The following is a 24,101-nucleotide window of genomic DNA, read 5'->3' as shown; positions in this document are numbered from 1 at the left end:
GGCACTAGTAATCTATCTAGGTATGGCGCCTTAGGCACAAATGACCTAGGAGGATCATCAACGATGGGTGTGGCTTTAGATGGTTCCTCCTCTCTCTCCTCATTATTGCCACTATCTTGCCCATGAGGCATAGTAGGGTTCTCTTCAGGAAGAACCACTTGATTGTCCACTTGTCTCCCAGACCTCAGTGTGACAATAGCTTGCACATGCTTCTGCCCATGCGCATAATTTGAAGAACTTCCACCAGTAAATTGTCATGAGTGACAAATATTGTATATTTGGACCCCTTAATTTACACTTGTTAAGCCTTTAGTTTTGTTATTTTCTAATGTATTTTGTCAATTTTGGTGCTTTAGCATTTTGCAGATCATTAAGTGAAAAATGGAGGTTTTGAGGCAAACCTGCACAAAAAGGGCTGGAAATTCAGATTACAAGGCAATGGGCTCGAGCGCACACACCCACAGCACGCCATCAGCCTACAACGATGCCCCACAAAGAACCTTTCAGTTGAGTGAGCTCGAGCGCAGCCTTGTTAAGCTCGAACGCACTTGCAACCAGCAGCCATCAGCACACCATGGTCCGCGCAGGGAAGTCATTCAAGCTCGAGTGGGCTCGAGCGCAGTCCTTCTAGGCTCAAGCCCAGTCTGCAGAACTAGAAAAAAAAAAAAAAAAAAAAAAAAAACAAACTTGCACCAGAACTCCAATCAGACCATTTTTTATGACAAAAGCACTTCTTCCTCTGATTTCTGTAGTAGAGCATGCTGGTTTCATGATTTTGGTTGTCTCTTGCAAAAGAGGAACCCTAGAGAGGGGTAGGGGAGTCTTTTTACATGGATCTCAAACCCTAATGATCCTCTATAAAGCCATAGCTTCCTCCATTTGTAAACCAACAAGCTGGGTAGTAGTTTAGGCCATTTTCACTTCAGTTTTAGCTTAGTTTCATAAGCTTTTTCTATTTTGTAACTCTTTACTTTTAAGTTTCATTTAATTTTATGTTGTTTCTTCAAGATTTTGTGGTGTTTTTAGTCATGGTAGGCTAGAACCCTTAACTAAGATTAAGGATGAAGCCTCACCATTGATAACACTCACACTCTTGTTATTCTATTTGTAAATTCCAATTTTTAGTGAAATGTTATTCAAGTTTCATTCTCTTTATTGCTTATGCCTTAGAGTGAATGTGAATTTATTTATTGAAGTTGTAGGGCATTTGATGTGTTTCAACCAATGGGTACATCGAGTTGTCGGTTTGAAAGAGGGTATCCATTGTGATTTATTCCTTGAATGGGTATAATGGATGATTTGATTTCAAATGGGTACTATTTGTGATTTAAGTTGGACTCATTAAATGGTTCTAACACATGTGCTTAAGTACTTTAATGACAATACAAAGCTTAAGTATTCTTTGGGTGTTTTAAATATAAAACAAGAGTGTGTGTTGTTGGATTTGGTTTGATGGATTCTTGAGCCTTAGTTCTTTTTATATTTAGTTTATCATCATTGTTAACTTAGTTATTATTTTGCATGTTTGAACCTCAACATTTGGAATTAGGTTAAAATGAGATTAGTTAAACAAAACCCTGATTTTTGACCATTTCTTTGTGGGATCAACCTCGCACTTGCAAAAACCCTTATTGCAAACGATTCATGCACTTGCAAGTACTTTTAAAACTTATAACAAATTGTAACTTCAGATTGGGCATGAGCTGGCTAGGAAGCTTTCCCTTCTCCCTCTAACCCAAGTGATTTGCAATTTGACCAATCTGAACCTCCATCTTGGCAATCGCTTGGGTGTTCACCATGGTGGCATTCTTCACTTCACTAATAGATTGGCTTGTAAGCTGCATGAAAGCCTTGAGAGCGTCTTCCATAGTGGATTGTGAAGAAGAGGCTGGCACTTGAGTGGGTTCTTGGTGTACCGGAGCTAGCTGAGCTGAATGACCATGAAATCCGATGGGGGTATTGATTTTGGGCATGATGAGGGGCCCTTCCCTGATTCATGGGTTGGTTTTTCTTCCAAGAAAAGTTAGAGTGGTTCCGCCACCCAGGATTGTAGGTCTCATAGAAGGGTCCATTTGTTTGCTTTCTATAGTCATTGAAGGCGTTCACTTGTTCTATCGGGCACTCAACAAAAGTCGGTAAAGATGGACAGTTCTATGCTAAATGCATAGGACTGGCACAGATGAAACAACTATCACCATGGAGTGTGTTGGCAGCATTGATGGACTTACCTACTGGGAGAGCATCGACCTTCCTAGTGAGAGCATCTATCTTCATCTTCAAATCAATGTCTTTCTTAACCTCATAGATGCCTCCTTTATTGGGGATACGGGCAAATCTATCTTGACAACTCAAAAAATCCCATTGCTGTGAGTTGTCAAAAAACTTATCCAAAGTCCTGTAAGCTTCATCCCCTCTCAAACTCAAGAATACCCCCCCCCCCCCCCCCCCCTCTCATTCATTGACTCAATCATACTTCGGTTGGATTGAGTCAATCCTTGATAGAAGAATTGAACCAAGTCTCCATTTCTCATATCCATGTGGAGGGCATCTTATCAACAACTCTTGAAATCTCTCCCAACTTTCTGAAAAATTTTCATCCTCCTCCTGATTAAAAGAACTTACCTCCTTTCTATACTCATTCACTTTGGACATTTGAAAAACTTGTTATAGAACTTATTCAACAGGTTTTCCCAAGATGTAATAGACACGGGCATGTTTGAGTCTAACTATGCCTTGGCTCTATTGTGAAGAGAGAAAGGAAATAGTCTAAGGCGAACCGACTCCTCAGAGAAGTTCTGAAACTTGAATGTGGCACAGATATCCTTAAACTTCTTCACATGGCTATACGGATTTTAATGATCTAAGCCGTGAAATGAGGGTAGAAGTTGGATGACATGAGGCTTTAAATCAAAGTGGGTGGCATTGGTAGGTGGCAATACTATACACGAAGGAGAGTTCGCAACAGATGCAAACAAATCCCTAAGTGATCTAGTATAATTCACGTTTTCAACTCTTGGCTATTCATTCTCTCCCCTAGGCTGCTCCATATTCACGTTATCTCCCATCTCAACAAACTCTCTCTCAACAGGTGCTCTACGTTTTCTCCTAAGAGTCATTTCTAATTCGGGATCTAAAGGTATCAACTCTAAGTTCAGGGATTTTCGACCAAGCATACACCAACAACAAGTGCACAAAATAAACTTAACTGAACAAAAGTAAAAATATTACAAAGAAAGAAGAAAAACAAACTAAAGATAATGAAAAGCAGAAATAAAACACTAACAAAAATAATCCACACAGAAATTGTAAATTTTTTTTTTATTGGACAATAAAGCAAAAACAAATAAAATTAAAAAGAAACAAAAATTGCAAGAAGAAAAAATAATAAATAAATAAAACACAAATCTACCTAAACTAGTAGAAAATAAACTCAATTTAAACAAAAATCAATTTCCACACACAAAACAATTCCCCGGCAACGGCGCCAAAAACTTGATGTGCAAATTTTAATACTCGCAAGCGCACGAATCATATGTAGCAAAGTGTATGCAAGTGCAAGATCGTATCCACAAGAAAGTGTGTGCAAAAAAAAAAAAAATCAATTCCTATTTAAATGAACCTTATTTTAACCTAGTTCCGCGTTTTGGATTTTTTTGTTAAAAAAAAAAAAAAAAAAAAAAAAAAAAAAAAAAAGAGAGAGAGAAAAGTACTAAGGTTTAAGAATCCACCAGACCAAATCCAACACTACATTCCTGCACTATTCATAAATTCGATTCAAATGTGTTTCTTATTCAAGTTCTTTAACAATAAATCGTGAAATCATTCGATGAATTCAACTCAAAGATAAATCACAATGATTACCCCTTTGAGATCAAATACATATATGTTTGAGTATTTCATATGATATACATATAAGGTCCCTAAGTTACATTGTGTTTGGCTAAGGTGTGAGTAATGAGATTATCACACAGAAGATCATAATCATAGGTCCTTGTAATTTATGAAAGAAAAGTTCATAGTCGTAAATGGAACAGGAAAATCCATCTAGATTATAACATGTCAACCTTAACGATCTATCTTGATTAGGAGAAGCAGGTAGGGCTTCGGGTTGATATGTTGGTGTAAGAGCAAGGTAGTGTCATGCACCGAACGGTGACCACGTGAGTCATCATTCTTTCAACACTATGATTAAGAATGATGTACGTGCAGGACAACTTATAAAAGTTACTATAAATCCTGAGAAGATTGTGAACTCTGATGTGAAGTGTAGGTCACTTTGATGTACAAGAATGAGATCAAATCACTGGTCAACACTTTTGTGTGTTGGGTGATCACATGTAGCATTGTGGAAACACCTTCTTTAAAAAGGAATCCAAATCCTTTGTCAAAAAAAAACAAAGCGATAAGGAATATTCCTCTTGATATAGATTTAATGAGGTTGATTATCCTAAAGCTCGGGCCTGAGTGTTTCAGTAGTATTTACTGAAACTTTATTTTGTGCAAGGTGAGATGAAAAACTCAGAAGGTACAAAAAGGATAGATCATATAATTAAATCAGGAGTATCAAGGAAAAGAGATAATGAACTAAGTAACAGTGTATTGACTTTGGTTCGACTACGAAATGATTCTATGGAGGGGTAATATGCAATAAATATGTCATGGGGATTGATTCATTAATTTGAAAATACATATTAGAGTCCAGTCACATTTGTTTAGTGGAATCAATTGTGATTAAATAGGATGTAGGCCATGGATAAAGGCTGCCTCTACTCAGACCTTTGAGAAGTAAACTCCCTATGCGAAGGTCCTTCACACAAAAATAATAGGGGTGAAACTCAATGAAGACATTGTTATCTTTTGTAAATTGATTAACTGAAATAAGATTTTTCTCAATTTGCGGTACATATAACAAAGCTTTCAAGGAGAAATTTTTATAAGCAAAGGGAAGAAAGGCTAAACTAGTATGATGAATTTCCATACCTTTTCCATTTCCAGCCCTGATTTGCTCAAAACCAGTGTAATCCTCTGCCTTTAAATTCATATTGGAGAGTTCATCTTTCAAGTGATTTGTGGATCCCATGTCATAACGACTTTGATCAGGAGAGTAATGAGGAGCAGTAATATATGCGGTTGGTGTAGCGTGTTCAACCTGATATGCATGATCAAAGCGATAATTACATTTTTTGGCAGTATGACCTGGTTTTAAATATGCCTGACATATGATGCGAGTGCCGAAGTTGGATGAGAAATTGGGGAGGCCACGACCACATCCTCTCCCATGACCTCTACCAAAATTACCAATTGAATACCGCTGGTTTTTGTTATGGGGTGTCAAATTCTTTTGAGCCAAATTAACCGACACTACAGATAAGTCAACAATAGCTATTTGTTGTGCAATGCATTGCTCATGTGTGAGCAAATAGTCATATAGCTCTTCCAAGGAGAGAGGATCCACTCTTGTTGTGATGGATGTCACAAGTGAGTTATATTCGAAACTCAGTCATGCGAGAAGATAGTCCACCAGTTCAAAGGTTTTGAGGGGCTCTTCAATGGCAGTAAGGGTGTGTGCCAAGGTTTGTGCCTACTAAAAATACTCAACAATGGAGAGCACCTTTTAAGGTTGCTAGCTCATAATGAAATTGCCTAATTCTTACTTTGGATTCAAAAGAGAACATCTTCTCCAAAGCGAGCCAGAGTTCCCTGGATGTTTGCAGACCCACGATAGTAGCCAAAATGGGTATAAACAAGGAGGAGATCAAGGTTGAAAGAATTTGCTTATCATGGTTATTAGGGAAATAATCAACTCCGAAGCCACGTGGACCCCATGACAAGTCAAAGGTTCAAACCACAGGTCCGATCGACTTGTCACCTCGGTCAGATCACCTCAGATATTTGTGATAATCTTGTATGAAGAGATCATCTCGATGCCTGGTCACCTCGGACTATAACATATCTCGGAAGATTGAACACCTCGGACCTAAAAGACTCAACAGGGTGCAGAATATCTTGAGACCTCCCAGTCTGGGCAGAGCGAACACATCTCGGATATTTCACCCTCGGAGAATTGGTGAAGGTACAATATTGTCTCGGAGTTATACCTTCAGATTCAACAAAAAAGTGATTGAATACAGTTAGAACACTATATCCAAAGTTCTTTGGGAATAAACTCGAATCTAGGATTCGGCAAGATTTCAAGACTCAATCCCAAGATTCTCGGGATTGGCCCTTATCTCAATATTAGTGGGATAAGATACCTATTAGCACAGAATCAAACTAAAGAGACAGAGTACTATCCAGTTTACACCCAATTCAAATTCTACAAGGATAAGGTTGAAACCTATACGATCCAGAACTCAAACTCCTAATTCAACTATACTTCAACAAGAAGCCTATAAATACGACTGTTATGCCAGGTATTTGTACGAATTCTCTAAGCTCTGAGATTATTGATACTTTCCAGAAAATAAATAGTTTGAACTTAGGTATCGGAGTGGGCACCCCCAACTAATTGTTTGCTATTTTGCAGTTTCGAGGAAAGACGAAGAGATCAAGGAAGAAGGCGAATTACAAGGCGACACGTCATCCTACCGGAAACTGTACCAACAATGGTGATACCAAGTGAGATAGGCAGGGTTGATGAATGCTGAAGCAGATGCAGTGGATGTGGTGGCAGTGAGATAACACGGGGGGCATGGGAGGGATCCATCAACGTAACAGAGAAGTTGTTGGCCTTAAAAAGATAATTGGCCATCAAGTACTGCCATAGGAGATAATTGTCACGATCTAATTTTAGGGTGACATTGTTATTGACATTGGGAAGTGGTGTGGTCAATGACGTAGCAGAATTTTGAGAAGCCATGGACCATATACGAAAAGATAATAAGCATTGTATGGTTTGTAATCTGCCTACATTAAACGTAGGCTATCATTGTTTTATATAGAAGAGTTTGTTATACAGTTTTACATTTGAAAACTTCTCTATCACATTATACACAGAATGTTTGAAACACAAACTATACACAATCGTATCCTATCTTATTGTTGAAGTGGTTGGACTAGTACGTATCTCTACCATCCTCATTTGCTTGTGATTGAATGACTCGAAGTCTTTGAGTTGTAGATGATTGCTGACCTGGATTAACAGAAGGTAATCCAATACCAATAAACTGCAGCTCCAATCGATCGCTTCAGTTTAGGACATAGCCTTCGGCATAAAGGCTATAAGTCTTTTAATCCTTCCTTTGGTTGCACTTACTTCTCTCGAGAAGTTATCTTCGACAAACTGAGTTTCTGTTACGTACCTATTTTAGACGTGGCAAGCGTGTACAGGAAGTAAAAGAAGACCTAGCTTGGGTTCAAGGAGAAGCTACAAGTGGCGGCTGAGGTTGAGAGGGCTAGGAATGGAAAAAGTCGGTGCTCTTCCAGCACGACTTTTTGTAGAAAGGAAACCATCCTTTATGGACAGTATTTCCTAGTAATAAGGGATCCTGATTCCCACTAGAATAGGGCTATTGCTAAATAAGGAAGTTCTTTTATAGAAAGAATTCCTAGGAATAAGGGATTTGATGTAATTCAGTATTTTCTATTCTGCATTGTAATCTCTATTTATAGAGATCCTGAATTATAATAAAGCAAGCAGAAATTTATCAACAAAACAACTCTTAAGAGTTGCTTGGGAGGCAAGGGTACCTCGAATACCCCATATCTTGTTCTATTAAGCCACCATAGGTAAACTCAGGAAGGAAGATCCTGCTGCTTTACCTCTCCATAAACCCCTCACCCGATCCCAAACACAAGCCCGTAACGGTTTCCCTTTTAATTCCAAGTCTCCATCATGCTAGCTTCCATGCTCCTTCAAACACAGAACATGTTATGTTTCAGCCTCTAACAAGTCTTTCACAGCTAAATTCCAAATATATATCCTCACACCGTATCCACCAGATGGGGTCCACTCTTCTTCATCAAGTCAAGATCCTTCTCACGCAAGTGTCAAACTCATCTTCCCAACTTCCATCTCACATTTCCCTTTGTGTCATCACCTTCCCAAGACTCCTTTGTTTCTTCTCCTGCGGAACCCATCACCGAAACTACTGCAAACTCTCCCTTTATAGCGCACCTACTCGATCTCAATACTCATCACATAGTGACACACTCCAAAAATAATATTTCCAAACCCAATGTGTTCAATGACAACACAACTAGGTATCCACTGCCTCATGCTCTTCTGGTCAAGTCAATTTCCTCCACTTCAAATCCTGTGTGTTTTACCCAACCTTTCAAGGTTCAAAATTGGAGATAAGCTGTGAACATGGAATTTGATGCACTCTTAAAGAACCACACATGGAAGCTTGTTCCGTCCTTTAATTTGAAGTAGCAAACGTTGTGGGATGCAAATGGGTATTTCGGGTTAAAAGGAAGGCTGACAGTTTGGAGATACAACATTAACTCTTGTATGTATAGGTGTCCACAGATGTCTAGACGTCTCAAGGGATAAAGGCTTGAAACCCTAAAAATGTATGGACGCCTCACTTAACAGATGTCTAGATTCTTCTTAGTGATTGATTTTACCATTGAGTTGTTCTTCAAAGGGTTTCTGCTTCGTCACAAAATCTGTGTTAATATGTAGTTGCTTGATTTATATTTTGTGGTTTGTAATTTGACTATTTGTGCTGCATAATTTTTAAATTGTCATTGTTACTACACATCATTTATTCACCCCCTCTAGGTGAGTGTGTGGGGTCTACACTGCCTTTTTCAAGTTATAAGCCTAATAGAATATTACAAGGACCATAACCCCCCAAACAAATATGAGAATCGTCGATAAAAATCTTGTGGCTATTTTTTTAGCAAAACTCTGGCTCAAAATCATAACCCAATTTGAGTTGACCCCTTCCATCGAATGAGTGCGCCACGTGCACTGAGAGCAAAAAATCAATCCTCAACAAGGATTAAATTCAAATGACACCACGCAGCCTGAGGACTACATTTCATGGCTTTTGGAGGAGCAAGTCTAAATGCTTAACTTCCATCGCACTCAGTTGATATGATTGTACTCATCAACACTTGCATTTTTTCTTTTCTTAATAAAAGTTGATCAGATGGCCGATGAGCACTGCAGCCCAGTGAAATGGGAGTTGAATATATAATACTCGGCTTTGAGGATCCAACAAATTGGCGAGTAAAAAAAAATACGATGATACTCACCGGTAGAGCAAGGTGTCCTACCAAGACGCAGCCTTGACAATTGAACATCTATGAATACTAATAAATATCCGTGTGATTGGAAGAATCTAAATCAATTTCCATCTGGGTATAATAAACAATTTCACAAAGGAATGATCCACAGTGGGCATCTGTTTTTTTTTTTTTCTTAATCATCTTGTCCCACTGAAATTGCGAAAATATGTGGTATTTTCTTATTGGAATCTGCCTTGGCAATTAAACATATATAAATAGTTAGTGAACAAATATCTCCGTGGTGGGAAATATCAAAATCAATTTTCTTGCTTTCAAGGGTCAAGCTGTATCTTCTAAAATGACTGAACTTCAAAAACAAAAGCCACAAGATCTTGGTGCAAGATTTTCCATTCTTGTGAAGATAACCTCTTGTCATGGTGGACTGCTATATTGTCACCTTGGAACCGACAGACCAAGCTCTAAAACAGGGGAATAGAAAGACATATCAGAAGAAACATACGAGTAAAACCACATCATTTAATTGGAGAAGAAGAAGATGGTAGCATTCAAATCTCATCCAAGTGAACAAACTCCTAAGTCTAATCTCAAATGTGATTATATGATTTAACAAAAGATATAGCTAAACTAGCCCCCAGATTCCTCCCTAACCACGAAAGGCATTATGGCAAGAGACTAATATCTTCTAAAGTAGTTCCACCTTGTTTTAATTTGAATAAATTGGAGCAAAGATGCAGGGCGCACCTCCAAATACAGCACATATGTCTCACGTACCATCAATTCCATCTGAGAAAAGGAGCAGCTACGTTACCATAACATTCTTATTCACTTGTAAATTAATCATTCAATGGGAAGCAAATTCAAGCCAAAACACCTAGATCTGCGATAGCATTATGTTCTGTACCCTATTTTCAGAGATCTTGCAATGTCACCTTTGAAATCCTTCCCCTTGTTAAGATTTCCAATACTTTTGGTAATTATCATGGTAACTCTTGCATTCGGTATCCTTACACTGCTTGCATGAAAAAGCTATAACTTATAAGGAATGGTATTACATAAATATAAATTCCCAACTTTAGAACTAACCATATGTTAAAGATACGCAAATCAGGTCAGATCCCTGTACTTTTGACTATTTTGACTTTAAGACCCCAGTTTCAATTTGATAGATTCGAGAATGAAGTTTGGGCCCGATCTAAATTCGAGATCTTCGTTACCCTTTTTGTTAAACAGATAGCAGAAATGACTATGAAAATACAATAATACCTGTCAGATAGAAAAAATTAAAAACAGATAACCACAGCCTCGTCCACGCCCAGGCAACCATGGCTGAGCATGGAGGAGAGCTTTTTGTGGGTGGACCACCCCCTTAGTAGGGGTGCCTCATGGCCACCCATGGTGCACTTTTTATTAAAAAAAAAATGATCTAAAGAGTATAATTGTATTTTCAGTCATTTTTGTAATCAAATTGATGGAAAGGCTGACTAAGGTTTCAAATTTATAATGGGTTCAAACTCGGATCTTGAATCTTTCAAATTAAAAACTGTGGTCTTAAAGTCAAAATGACCAAAAGCACAAACAGGTCATGACATGATTTCCCTTAAAAATATAAAAGTTATTGTAGATGGGAGCACTAGAAAAGCTAGTACGCTAAGAATATGGTGAATTAAGTGAAGTATCCACCAAATAATCTAATGCAACCATAATGCTGACCTTTGGTAGGCAATCCTCTGCAACTTGTAAGCTATGAGTTAGCCAAGGAATGATCATCGTTCATTCCATTTGTAGCGATTTGATGATCTAGCTCATAGGTAAAATAAAGAAAGAAGTGTGCTATGCTATTTAGTTTCTAAGGCTTAGGCTTCTATGGCACCCTTTTAAAACAGAAAAATGCTACGCCTACAACTCTTTTACAACTTTTTGACACACATTAACATGTGATTGGAGGGTGCTAGTTTTTTTAGTGGCAGACATGGCTCCAATCACATGCTGACACATGTCAACAAGTTGTAAAAGAGTTGTAGGTGTAACATTACGGTTTAAAAGATAGGGGAACCAATTCTATAGGCTCTTGTCACAAAGAATTTCATACAACATAGAGCAGCCTTATAGACTGTAAAGGGGAGCTCGTTCTTCTCAGTAGCAAAACAAATAATATAAAATCTTATGCAGATGAAAACAGCACTGACGCTGTGAGACTACAGTGAAATTTGATGATCACTCACAAGATGCTCTACTGAAAGCTGTCTACAGACTCTACACTAAGGTAATGGACACAAAAGCTTGGGTGTTGGCTTCAACGAAATGGTATGGGTGAAGCACATGCAAAGAGAACATTATGGACACAAAAAGCTAGGTGTTGGCCTCAATGAAATGGAATGAGCAAAGCACACAAGCAAAGAGAACATTAAAGTTGCCAAAACTATGCTATAGTTACCAATGCCAAACATCAGGTATGTAAAATATGCATAGGAGAGTGTGTTGCAAATTTTGTCTAATCATAATGCCAGAAAAAAAAAGGTGTACATGCCATGTAAAGGTCCAATTTCTTGAAAATTTTGCTTCAGCAACTATATTTTTTAAGCTGCCTTATTGCCAGTAATGCATTAGGAAATAATACATTTTAAATTTTTACTCAAGAAACCTACTATTGGCAAGAATTCAAGCTTCATTTTCCATAGGAAATGTTGCACCTTTTGAAAAGAAAGATATCACTAACACTATGTTTGCAATTTTTCAAAGAAAATGATAGAAAGGATAATATATATTCATAGGGAAAGGAAAGTAATGAAATGGATAGATAGCATCAACAAAGGAAATAATTGGATACCAGATTACAGAACACAACTGCTAGTACGCAGCAAGCAATAAAGGTTGGTTTAAGGATCAGAATGAGTGTTGCATCTCTTAATATAATGTGCTGGGCCAGATAAGCTTCTCATTGCACCATACAGTACAAAAGCCTAATATTTAACTATATAACATGATAGATTGGTTCATAAGAGTGCATATCCTTATAATATTGAGTTTCTAGATAATTTCTCGAATAATACATGGTTAATACAGGAGGAGAAACTTTATTCAGAAGATGTAATAGGCCCAATCAAGCTGAACAAACTGCAAACTACTTTCAATATTAAGAAAACCAAAATTGACTGCCAAGAATAACTCATCTAAATGGTAACAAAAATGTTCCACATCGGATGAAAACGTGTAAATTTAATAAACAAAGGAAACCTGCATATGTTACAAGTAAGGGCCGCCTTCCCCAAATAACATTTAAAGAATATTGGTACAAATCAATTATCAAATTTTAGGATAAACCTGAAACACAAGTCCTTATCCTTATATAACTAAACATTCTTAATGCTACTAAGGGAGCACTCATTTTCATACTTGATAATTGGCAGGCCCCGCAAATTCCCATTTTATTTCTTTCAACGACACTCATATTATGTGCCTGCAGGAACCAAAATACTCTAGTCAGATAGCATTAAGATCCTCCACCAAAGTAACCCAAACCACTGCCCCGATTCATTTCGCTCGTGAAATAGACTCACTAAACCAAGAACATAAAACCCACAACAACAACAAAATCTAACAACAGTCCCTCAGTGTCTCTCCCAGCCTACTTCTGTATAACTACGACCAGCTCTTTATGCTAATGCAACCATGACACAACATTAGTCTAAGAGTAGAAGGTACTAAATTGCCAGTCTCTTTTAACAAACAAGCACGTCAGATATAACATATATGGGACCTCTGAAATCCACGACTAAGTAATTTTAATTTTCGGAAGTTGGGTTTGCCCTTTCTAATCTCCATCATTTTCTTCCAATTCCATTTCTCTAAACGCAATTTCAAGAGAACTCGCACCAAAAAATTAATTAATGTTAAATCACCACTTATCCCAAAGACTTGAAGCTTATAGGAAATTGTTAATTTAATCATTTAATTTATATTCTAACCTCTCACGTGTGGGCTCAAACTCCCCCTTAATTAGTAAGGCCCAATACGTAAAATATTTAATTTTGAACCCTACCATTAAATCACCACTTATACCAACATCTTAAGCGGATAAAAGTTGGTTAACTTAATCATTTAATTTATATTCTAACAATTCAAAGCAGGAGCAAGAAATTGAGCAATGCACAAGAGGTGGTGGTAGAAAAAGAAAGAAAAAGCTGTTTTTATTTTAGTGGTTTTTTTACATGATATTAGAGGTCTGGAGAGGTGCAGCAGAGTGTACCCTGCGAGAGCGCTCGGCAATTCCTCGAAGTTGTGCTGAGGCACGATGTCATTCGAGCCGCCGCCACCGCGCTGTGCAGAGGAAAGATTGACTGAACGCTTCCCAGTTCCGCTGGAGACCTGTCAAACTCAAGAGTCAATAAATAAAAAAATTAAGAAAGAAAAAAAGCACACAAAATTTAGCTAGATAGAGACCTGGAGAGTGAAAATCGGCGACGAGGAGGGGAAGTGGACGTGGAGGGGAGAGGGAAGCGTGGAGAGGTGGGAGTGGCGGATCTGGCGAGGGGAGATGTAGGGATTTTGGATTTGATGGCGGATTTGATGGACGATACGGATGCTCTGCTGAAGATTCTGTTGCAGGCTGAAGCCATTGAAGAAGAAGATCTGAAATGGATCCGGAGGAGGTTCAGGATTGGCTGCTCACGGCACGAGGGTTTAGGGTTTTAGCAGAACCGAGCGTCCAAGTACACGGCCTCCTCAAGCTGGGCCTCGTTGGGTTGGGCTCCACACTTTCTTTCTTTTTTTCTTTTTTCTTTTTTCTTTTTTCTTTTTTCTTTTTTCTTTTTTCTTTAGGAAATGAACAAGACATGCTTCTATTGTTCTTTCTATAAATATTTTAAGAGGGTGCCAATTTGATTTAGAATAGAATTCATATTCTTTTCATTTCATCCAAATTCTTCTGATTCAGTGATTTGATGACCGGAACCCACGCACAGAACAAGTTGTCTTCAAAAAAATGCGTGGATCCCACATTTAATTAATAAAATAATGACAAATTAAATAAAAATAAAAATAAAAAATAAAAAGCGGAGGGTTGGCAGCCACCCCTCAAAGGGGGTGGCTGCGCGGCAACCCCCAACCCTTGGGGGTGGCCGCGCGGCCACCCCTTGTTTCTTTTTTAAAAATTTTAATTTTAATTATGTTTTTTTAAAAAATATATATATATATTTATTTATTTTTTAATTAAACAATCAATATATAATAAATATTTAATATTTAAATCATTATTCCACACAACTTTTCACAATACTAATCATTATACACAACTTTTCAAACTTCCAATCATTTTTTACTATTAAAAAATAATATTTTTTACACATTTTTTTGCTTTAAAATTCGCAAGTAGAATAAGAATTCAATTCTAATTCTAAATCCAAAAATTCATTACCGCACGTGACGTAAGGTCTATGACATATATTATCTATTCTATTTCAGTTTAATTAATTTAATACCTTTTTTTATTATTATCCATGGAAACCCCGATAGTAGCACAACCCCTTGTGGACTATACTATAGTTTGGATCGCCAACCAAGTAGAGCTGCTCAGCTGCTAGCAGCACCACCTCAAACTAAAGGCATTAATTCTACAACGTGGACAATTGAGGGAACCAGAGGCATGGATAATCCAATGTACAACGTGGACTATTATGAAAATTGGGTATTCAAGTTTTAGGATGCAAGTATTTTTTGTAAATCAACTTTTTTATTTTTATTTTTTAGACTTCAGCGCTTCCTACGACGAAAATTTTTAATTAAATTGAAAACATTTTCAGTTGACCAGATTACTTTATTTAATTTTTCGTAAAATGGTTTCCCATTATTTAAAGTCGTAAACCATTTTTTAAGTTTAAGTTTGTACTTCTCAAATCGCTGGACTATCACCGAAACTCTACCGGACCACCGTTAGACCACCATTGGAACTTCATTGGACCACCGCCAGACCATCGACAAAACTCAACCAGACTACCACCAAAACTCTAATTTTTAGGTTAATTTTTTAAAATATGTGTGTGTGTGTGTGTGTGTGTGTGTGTGTTGTGGATAAAAATTGATTTTTGTAGTTTAACATAATTGAATAACAATATAAAAATATTTGTGATTTTTCATACTTGACAAATGCCAAAAAATGTTTTCATTGTAAAATAATTTTCCTTATACATTTTTCGATGAAAAACATTTTACTTCGAAATAAATTGAGTACTAAGAGAAATAGACTGTTATTGATTGATGGAGGGAGAAAATAGCAAAAGATTTCTTCTTTTGTTTTTCTATTTTGGCTTTTTTTTTTTTTTTTCCTTGGGGATGGATGAATTACCCCTCATGGCCTTGGGGTGGTTTGGCCACTCCCAGATATGACTAAAAGGAATGTTCGGCCACCTTATTTTTCAACTTTTTCTTTTAATTTTTAGTTTTTACCTTTTTTTTTCTTTTCTTTTTTCAAATTTATAGGAATATTTTTGTCTCATTAAAAAACGTTTAGGATATTTTTTTTCTTTTTGCAGGACAAAAGGGGTATATTGTAAAATTTTGATAATCTTATACTAACAATGATGCAATCTTTAATTTGGAGGACATTGTAAATTGGATATTAGTTTGAGGGTTATGATACTTCATGCTAGTTTCTATCCATAAGAAAAGACCATAATATCATTTTAACTCATTGATGACGTCACATAAATTATACGTATGAAATGTGATAGAAGTTGGCATCATGGTAGTTTTTATCGATAAGAAAATATCATAATATCATTTAAATTCATTGATGATGTGAATAAATTATATGTATGAGATGTGCCTAAATTTATTAAATTTCAGTTCAAAATTATAATAAAATGATTAAAAAATTACAATAAAATGATTATAGGTTCAATAACCAAATTGACACTCGATCCGGTTGGGCTAATTTTTTCGAAACCTTTTTCGTTTTTCAAATGCTGAAAAATCTTTTTAAAATATTAGAGCTTGTTTGTGAATGCCAAAGAAATTGTTTTCTTAAATTATGTTTACATGGTTTGAGAACTTGAGATAAAATTAATAAAAATTGAATAGAATATGAATTTAAAAAACTTACCCAAACATGTTTTTAAAAAATAATCAAAAATAAAATGTTACTCAAACATTAGTTATTGATGTGTGTTTTAATGAATACTCGCAAGCGCACAAATTGTTTGCAATATAGTGTGTGCAAGTGCGAAGTCGAATCCACAGGGAAATGGTCAAATATTAGTGTCTTGTTTAATCAACCTCATTTTAACCTAGTTCCAAAGGTTAGAGGATTAATTCAAGAGTAAAAGACTAAACAAACGAGATGAAATGAAATGTGCAAATTAAAAAGAACTAAGGCTAAGGAATCTACCAAACCAAATCCAACAACTCACACTCTTGGTTTCTACTTGAACACCCAAAGAACATTAAGCTTAGAATGTCATTCAAGTTTCTCAACCACATACTCTAGAACCATTAAATGAATCTAACTCAAAGATAAATCACAAAGAGTACCCATTTGAAATCAAATCATCCAATGTATCCATTCAATGAACAAATCACAATGGATATTATCATTCAAACCGATAAAACAATGTATCCATCGGTTGAAACACATTAAATGTCCTATATCCACCAACAACCACATTCATTGCAAAAGATAAAGCATTTAAATGAATGGAACTTGAATAACAAATATGATATATCATTGTGCAAGTATTATAACAAGAGCGTGAGTGTCATCAATGGAAAGGTTTCATCCTCAACCTTAGTTGAGGTTACTAGCCTTCCATGGCTAAGAACACCATAAGAAAATAAAGAACAACCATTGAAATAAAAGGAAAGCTTTACAAAAAGAAAGTGTCTAAGAACAAAAGCTACTGAAATACACTACAAAATGCACGAAATTAAACCTAACTACTGTTCTCTGAACTCCCTCAACAAAGAGGTATGGCTATGGCTTTTATAGAGGGAAATTAGGGCTAGAAACCCATGTAAAATGACTTCTCTAACCTCCTCTAGGGTATCTCTCTTGCTAGAGACAACCAAGGTCATGCAACCAGTGTGTTCTGCTGTGAAAATCAGAGGGAGAACTGCTTTTTGTCATGGAGAAGCTCCTGATTAGGTGTTCTAGCGCGCTTCTGCAAAAGTAAGTTCTGGGAAATTTCGATCGATCGACTTCGGGCAAAATTCGATCGATCAACTTTTAAGTTCGATCGATCGAGTTCTTTAGAACTTCTGAATTTTCCAAGCAATTCCACATGAATTTTGCCATTCCTCACTTATTAACCTACAAAACATAAAAACACAAGAATTAACCAAAGTATCAGAAAATAACAAGGCTAAAGGTCTAACTTATGTAAATCAAGGGGTCCAAATAGACAATATTTGGCACTCATCAAATACCCCCAAACTTACATTTTGCTAGTCCCTTAGCAAAAACAAAATGGAAAACAAAATCAAAGCATGAAACATAAGTCATCTTTCGTGGGAGAAACGATTGCATTTACCATATGCAACAAGCCTTTTAAATCCCTAGGACTCCCTAGTGGACGAGTAAAGTTTCGTGAGGGTTTGTCAGAAATGATACCCACAAACATTGAAGTACTGAATTATCAATTGAGCAAAAATCATCATTCAAACACATGGTTCACACATCATGAGTATATTTAACAAAATGAATATCATATTATCATGTTATCAAAAATCGATCAACTCATAGATGGAAAATTGAGACAACACATGTTCAAAAGTGTAAGGTGTGAATAACATAGAGTCATGGGGTTTCGATTTTCCTCAAAGCACATATATCCAAAAATTCGTAGAACTTCCATCAAATAACCAAGGCTTATCTTACGTTTATTATTGTTTATTTATTATTTTTGTGTCGGCTGTGCAATGCTTGACTCCATTAAGCTTTCTAATTGACCCATGTAACGAGTGTTGGGCCAGTGACTCCCAAACCAGATGGTTTTAGGGCACTAGATGTAAAAAATCCCTAAGGGCTTAATTACTCAAGTCAAAAAGGCTATGAAGTCAAACTAGCCAAACAATCATCGAAGCTAAAATTCTCATCTTTTTACGCGAACACCCAATGCTTAATTAGGCAAGAGGCCCGGTTACTCAATGAGAAGTCAAATTGGTGATAATATTATAAGCAGAAATTTTTTTTTATTATTATTATTTTATATATATATAACAATAAGCCAAGGTTTCATCAACAAGTCATCCTACAAATCTCAAGATACATTATTTTTAATTCAAATCTCATACCCCACAGAGACAATGCTAATGTGCTTGTGATAAACAATTTAAACATGTCAAGTCTCTCTAATCCAAAGATGAGTCAAAAGATCTCAGATTTTAATGATATGCAAAATTCAAAATGTTAAACAAACCAATGAGATGCAAACCATAGTAAGATGTAACCATGCTCAACTAACAATAAGGTATATATTAACAAGTATTAACAAAGCAAACATAAAATGAAAACAGACAGAAATGTCTACCCCACCCCCAAACTAGAATAACACATTGTCCCCAATGTGGCTAGAGATACAATACCGAAATGGTGATGCAAGTTGGGTACACTGCAAGAGAAGCGCTCCCCCAAACTTGAACGGCAGACACTGTCCTGAAAATCACAACTAAAACAGAAGAAATAAAATCAAATGATAAGGAAAAATGATGAGGGTTGCCTCCCACAAGCGCTAAGTTTTCAGTCTTCAGCCAGACTTTCCATTCTGACGACAATCACTCTGAGTAACTCGGATCCTCTAAAAGGGTCGTCTCAACCTCCGAGCTCTGTAACTCCAAAAATGGCTTCAGTCGTTGCCCGTTCACCTTGAACGTGCTGCCATTTTTTGGATCCTCAATCTCAGTAGCCCCATAAGAAAACACTGATTGAACTATGAAAGGGTCTGTCCATCGAGATCGGAGCTTCCCTGGAAACATATGCAGACGTGAATTGTAAAGAAGGACTTTCTGACCGGGCTCAAAGAATCGCCTCAATATGTTCTGGTCGTGAACCTTCTTCATCCGTGCTTTGTACATCCTAGCACAATCATAAGCATCGTTCCTCAGCTCTTCCAATTCATTGAGTTGGAGCTTCCTCTGTGAGCCAGCCTTTGTGAGATCGAAATTCAGCTGCTTAATGGCCCAGTAGGCTCTGTGCTCCAACTCCACAGGCAGATGGCATGCTTTCCCGTATACGATACGGTAAGGTGACATGCCAATCGGTGTCTTGAAAGCTGTCCGGTATGCCCATAATGCATCGTTCAACCGGAGAGACCAATCTTTCCTTGACGAGTTTACCGTCTTCTCTAAAATCCTCTTGATCTCTCTGTTTGAAACCTCCACTTGTCCACTCGTCTGAAGGTGATAGGGAGTGGCAACCTTGTGCATGATGCAATATTTCTTCATCAGCTGCTCGAAGACCCGGTTGCAGAAATGCTTTCCACCATCACTAATAATTGCTCGAGGAGTACCAAAACGAACAAATATAGTGTCTTTTAAAAACTGAACCATAACTCTGTGGTCATTGGTCTTGCAGGCAACCGCCTCCACCCATTTGGACACGTAGTCCACTGCAACCAGAATGTACAGATAGCCGAAGGAGAGTGGGAAAGGTCCCATGAAATCGATGCCCCACACATCGAAGATCTCGACAATAAGAATGGGGTTGAGGGGCATCATATTTCGGCGTGAAATACTCCCTAGCTTCTGACAGTGCTCGCATGAAACACAATAAGTGTGAGCGTCTTGAAAGATGGTAGGCCAGTAAAAACCGCACTGCAAAATCTTTGCAGCGGTCTTCTTTGCACTGAAGTGGCCTCCACAGGCATGATCATGACAGAAGGAGACGACACTGGATTGGTCAGGCTCGGGAATCCATCTCCTAATGATTTAATCGGGACAATACTTGAACAAGTAAGGATCATCCCAGAAAAAATTCTTCATCATGGACATAAATTTGGACTTATCTTGCCGCCCCCAATGCAAAGGCATTTGATCGGTGACAAGATAGTTCACTATGTCAGCAAACCATGGTGAGTGAGCATGAGCAATATGCATCAACTGCTCATCGGGGAAGGTCTCAGAAATGGGGACGGCTTCTTCCGTGAAGTCCACGGTAATCCTCAAAAGATGATCAGCCACCACGTTTTCGGAGCCCTTCTTGTCCCGAATCTCAATGTCGAACTCTTGTAAGAGCAAAATCCACCGGATGAGGCGAGATTTAGCATCCTTTTTGGAGAAAAAAATACTTCAATGCCGCGTGATCCGAGTAGATGATGACTTTCGATCCTAGTAGGTAGGATCGAAACTTGTCTAGAGCAAATACGACTGCCAGCAGCTCCTTCTCAGTGTTCGAATAATTCAGCTGGGCGTCGTTCAGAGTTCGACTTGCATAATAAATGACGTGGGGAAGTTTGTCAATGCGATGCCCCAACACAGCTCCAACAGCATAATCGGATGCGTCACACATGATCTCGAAAGGTGTACCCCAGCTCGGGGGCCGAATGATGGGTGTGGACGTCAGAATTGCCTTCAAGGCCCCAAATGCCTTCTTGCAGTCCTCGTCAAAAATGAAAGGGGCCTCCTTCACCAACAATTTGCACAAGGGCCGGGCGATCTTGCTGAAGTCCTGGATGAATCGCCGATAAAATCCTGCATGGCCCAGAAAAGAGGAACCTCTTTCACCGTCCGTGGGGGCGGAAGGTTGGATATCAGATCTACCTTCGCCTTGTCTACCTCAATCCCCCAACGAGAGATGACGTGCCCGAGCACAATTCCTTGCTGTACCATAAAGTGGCACTTCTCCCAATTGAGCACAAGGTTCTTCTCTTTACACCTCACCAAGACTAACGTGAGGTGGTGCAAACACTCCTCAAAAGATAACTCGAAACTGAGAAGTCGTCCATAAATACCTCCAGGAAATGCTCCACCATATCAGAAAAGATACTGATCATGCACCGCTGAAAAGTAGCGGGTGCATTGCATAAGCCAAAGGGCATGCGTCGGTAGGCAAACGTCCCAAACGGACAAGTGAAGGTCGTCTTCTCTTGGTCTTCAGGGTCCACAGGGACCTGGTTATATCCAAAATAACCATCCAAAAAACAGTAATACTCGTGCCCGGCCAACTGCTCCACCATTTGATCAATGAACGGAAGAGGAAAGTGATCTTTCCTGGTGGTGGTGTTCAGCTTGTGGTAGTCGATGCAAACTCTCCATCCAAACTGTACTCAAGTTCGAACCAACTCGCCTTCCTTGTTCTGTACGACCGTTACTCCAGCTCGCTTGGGCACTACATGAATGGGGCTCACCCATTTGCTGTCAGAGATTGGGTAGATGACTCCTGCATCCAACAACTTGATTACTTCTCCTCTGAAGACTTCTTGCATGGTCGGGTTGAGCCTTCTCTGTGGCTCCCTCGATGGTTTGGTGTCTTCCTCCAGATTTATCTTGTGCATAACCACCGAGGGTCTGATTCCCTTAATATCTTCTATGGTCTAGCCTATAGCTTCCTTATGCTCTTTCAATACGTCTAACAATTTCTCCTCCTGAGAAGCATGTAGATCCGAAGCTATGATTACAGGCAAAGTTTTGGCTGGACCTAGGAACTTATACTTAAGATTTTCCGGCAGGGGCTTAAGTTCCTTCTTAGGAGGCTCAGGTACTGTTGCCTCCTCTTCTTCCTTGCTCACCAGAGGAGCAAACTCTAAAATGGCGTTTGCTTGCTCAAGTAACTCATCCAAGTCCAAATCCTCTCCGAGTTGAGCAAAGCATGCCTCCAAGGGGTCTTTGGTGCTTGATTCTTCCTCTATGATCTCCTCAATCAAGCAGGCACTTCCGATCTTATTACATTCCCTCGGCCTTTTGCTGATGTCAAAGATGTTCAGCTCCACTGTCATATTGCCGAAGGAGATCTTCATTACCCCCGTCCTACAGTTGATCAAGGTGTTAGCCGTAACTAAGGATGGTCGCCCGCGGATCACCGGTATTTGAACTCCAACGTTCTGTACCAGCTCAGTATCTAGCACTATAAAATCCACTGGGAAATAAAACTTATCTACCTTAATCAAAACATCCTCCACTATTCCCCGTGGTATCTTAACTGACCGGTCAGCCAGCTGCAGTGTCATGGAGGTGGGCTTCAATTCTCCTAACCCCAATTGCAGGTAAACTGAATAGGGTAGGAGATTGACACTAGCTCCAAGGTCAAGCAGCACCTTCTCAATGTGGCTGATGCCTATTGTGCAAGAAATAGTTTAACATCCGGGGTCCTTATACTTGATAGGCAGCCTACACTGGAGGATTGAGCTGACTTGCTCGATCAAACAAACTTTTTTCGGGACATTGGTTTTTCGCTTTACAGTTACTAAATCCTTCAAGAACTTAGCGTAAGACGGCACTTGCTGGATGGCATCCAAGAACGGGATGTTGATCTGCACTTGTTTGAACACCTCCAAAATGTCCTCGAACTTTCCTCCCTTCTTTGGCGCTAGAAGTCTATCAGGGAATGGCGCCTTAGGTATGAACGACCTAGGAGGAGTTTCTATGGTCGGAGCTAATGTAGATGGCTCGGCATCTCTCTTCTCTACGCTACTGCTTCCATGTCCTTCTTGTGCAGCAGGGTTCTCCTCAGGGTGAACCACTTGGTTGTCTACTTGTTTCCCTGACCTCAGTGTGACAACGGCTTGCACATGCTCTAGCCCATGCACAGCATTTGACGAACTTCCTTCATGGAACTGCAACTTTGGATTTGGCACAGGCTGACTAGGAAGCTTTCTCTTCTCTCTCTCCCCCAGGTGACTAGCAATTTGCCCGATCTGGGTCTCCATCTTGGCAATAGCTTGAGTGTTCACCATGGTAGCATTCTTCACGTCATTGATGGATTGGCCTATAAGCTGGATGAAAGCCTTAAGAGTGTCTTCCAAAGAAGACTGTGAAGAAGAGGCAGGGGCTTGAGTAGGGGCTTGGTATGATGGTGCTGGCTGGGATGGACGGCTTTGATGGTGAACCGGCTGATGAAATCCAGGGGGGTATTGAGTATGGGATTGGTGAAAAACTCCCCCTTGAGCCATAGGCTGGTTCTGCTTCCAAGAAAAGTTAGGGTGGTTCCGCCACCCTGGATTGTACGATTCGGAGAAAGGTCCATTGGCTTGCTTCCTATAGTCGTTGAAAGCGTTCACTTGCTCCATTGGTGACTCGACAAAAGTCGGCAATGATTGGCAAGTCTGTGCTAAGTGCATGGGACTAGCACAAATGGAACAGCAGTCAACATGGAATGGATTGGCAGCATTCATGGATTTGCTAACAACTAGGGCTTCGACCTTTTTGGTGAGGGCATCTATCTTCATTTTTAATTCTATATCCTCCTTAACCTCGTAGATGCCTCCCTTCTTCTGAATGCGAGTAGCTTTATCTCGACAGCTTGAAAAATCCCACTATTGGGAATTGTCGGACAACTAATCTAAGGTCCTATACGCCTCCTCTCCTGTTAAACTCAGAAATGCGCCTCCGTTCATCGACTCGATCTTACTACGGTTGGATTGAGTTAATCCTTGATAGAAAAATTGCACGAGTCTCCACTTCTCGTATCCATGTGGAGGGCACTTAATCAACATATCTTGAAATCTCTCCCAACTCTCAAAAAATTTCTCATCTTTTTCTTGAGTAAATGAGCTTATCTCCTTCCTACACTCATTGACTTTGGACATGGGGAAGAATGTGTTGTAAAACTTGTTTAGCAAGTTCTCCCAAGAAGTGATGGAACCAGACATATTTGAATCCAACCATGCCTTGGCTCTATCATGGAGTGAGAAAGGAAAAAACCTAAGATGCACAGACTCTTCAGAAAAATTTTGAAATTTGAAGGTGGCACAAATGTCTTT

The 24,101-nt window shown here is 38.7% G+C and overlaps 1 protein-coding gene across 17 annotated transcripts; it reads right to left on the bottom strand.

The window, feature by feature from the left end:
* Positions 1-9,239: 9,239 nt before the first annotated feature.
* Positions 9,240-13,931, bottom strand: LOC133853706 (protein NONRESPONDING TO OXYLIPINS 2, mitochondrial-like). 17 transcript variants are annotated; one of them, XR_009896717.1, is made up of 6 exons: positions 13,639-13,931; positions 13,407-13,563; positions 12,592-12,655; positions 10,100-10,207; positions 9,896-9,981; positions 9,240-9,656 (listed from the first exon to the last, which is right to left on the bottom strand). XR_009896717.1 is itself a non-coding variant. In XM_062289713.1 (4 exons), exons 1-2 carry the CDS (start codon positions 13,812-13,814, stop codon positions 13,413-13,415), a joined length of 327 nt encoding a protein of 108 aa, XP_062145697.1. In that variant the 5' UTR covers positions 13,815-13,931; the 3' UTR covers positions 9,240-9,656; positions 9,940-9,981; positions 13,407-13,412. The 17 variants fall into 17 exon arrangements, 6 of the variants coding, with proteins under 6 accessions (XP_062145697.1, XP_062145699.1, XP_062145695.1 ...); XR_009896715.1 differs by having other exon boundaries at positions 9,940-9,981; XR_009896723.1 differs by having other exon boundaries at positions 9,940-9,981; positions 13,445-13,563; positions 13,639-13,929.
* Positions 13,932-24,101: the final 10,170 nt, after the last annotated feature.

This window comes from Alnus glutinosa, chromosome 13 (genome assembly GCF_958979055.1).
Source record: "Alnus glutinosa chromosome 13, dhAlnGlut1.1, whole genome shotgun sequence".
NCBI lineage: Eukaryota > Viridiplantae > Streptophyta > Magnoliopsida > Fagales > Betulaceae > Alnus > Alnus glutinosa.
Note: the sequence above shows the minus strand (reverse complement) of the source record. Positions and strands in the feature narration are given on the sequence as shown.

Coding starts and splice junctions, on each gene's coding strand:
- LOC133853706 (XM_062289713.1), bottom strand. CDS start 13,814: ATGGCTTCAGCCTGCAACAGAATCTTCAGCAGAGCATCCGTATCGTCC. Junction 13,564..13,638: donor CGCCGATTTTCACTCTCCAG/GTCTCTATCTAG, acceptor TGAGTTTGACAG/GTCTCCAGCGGAACTGGGAA.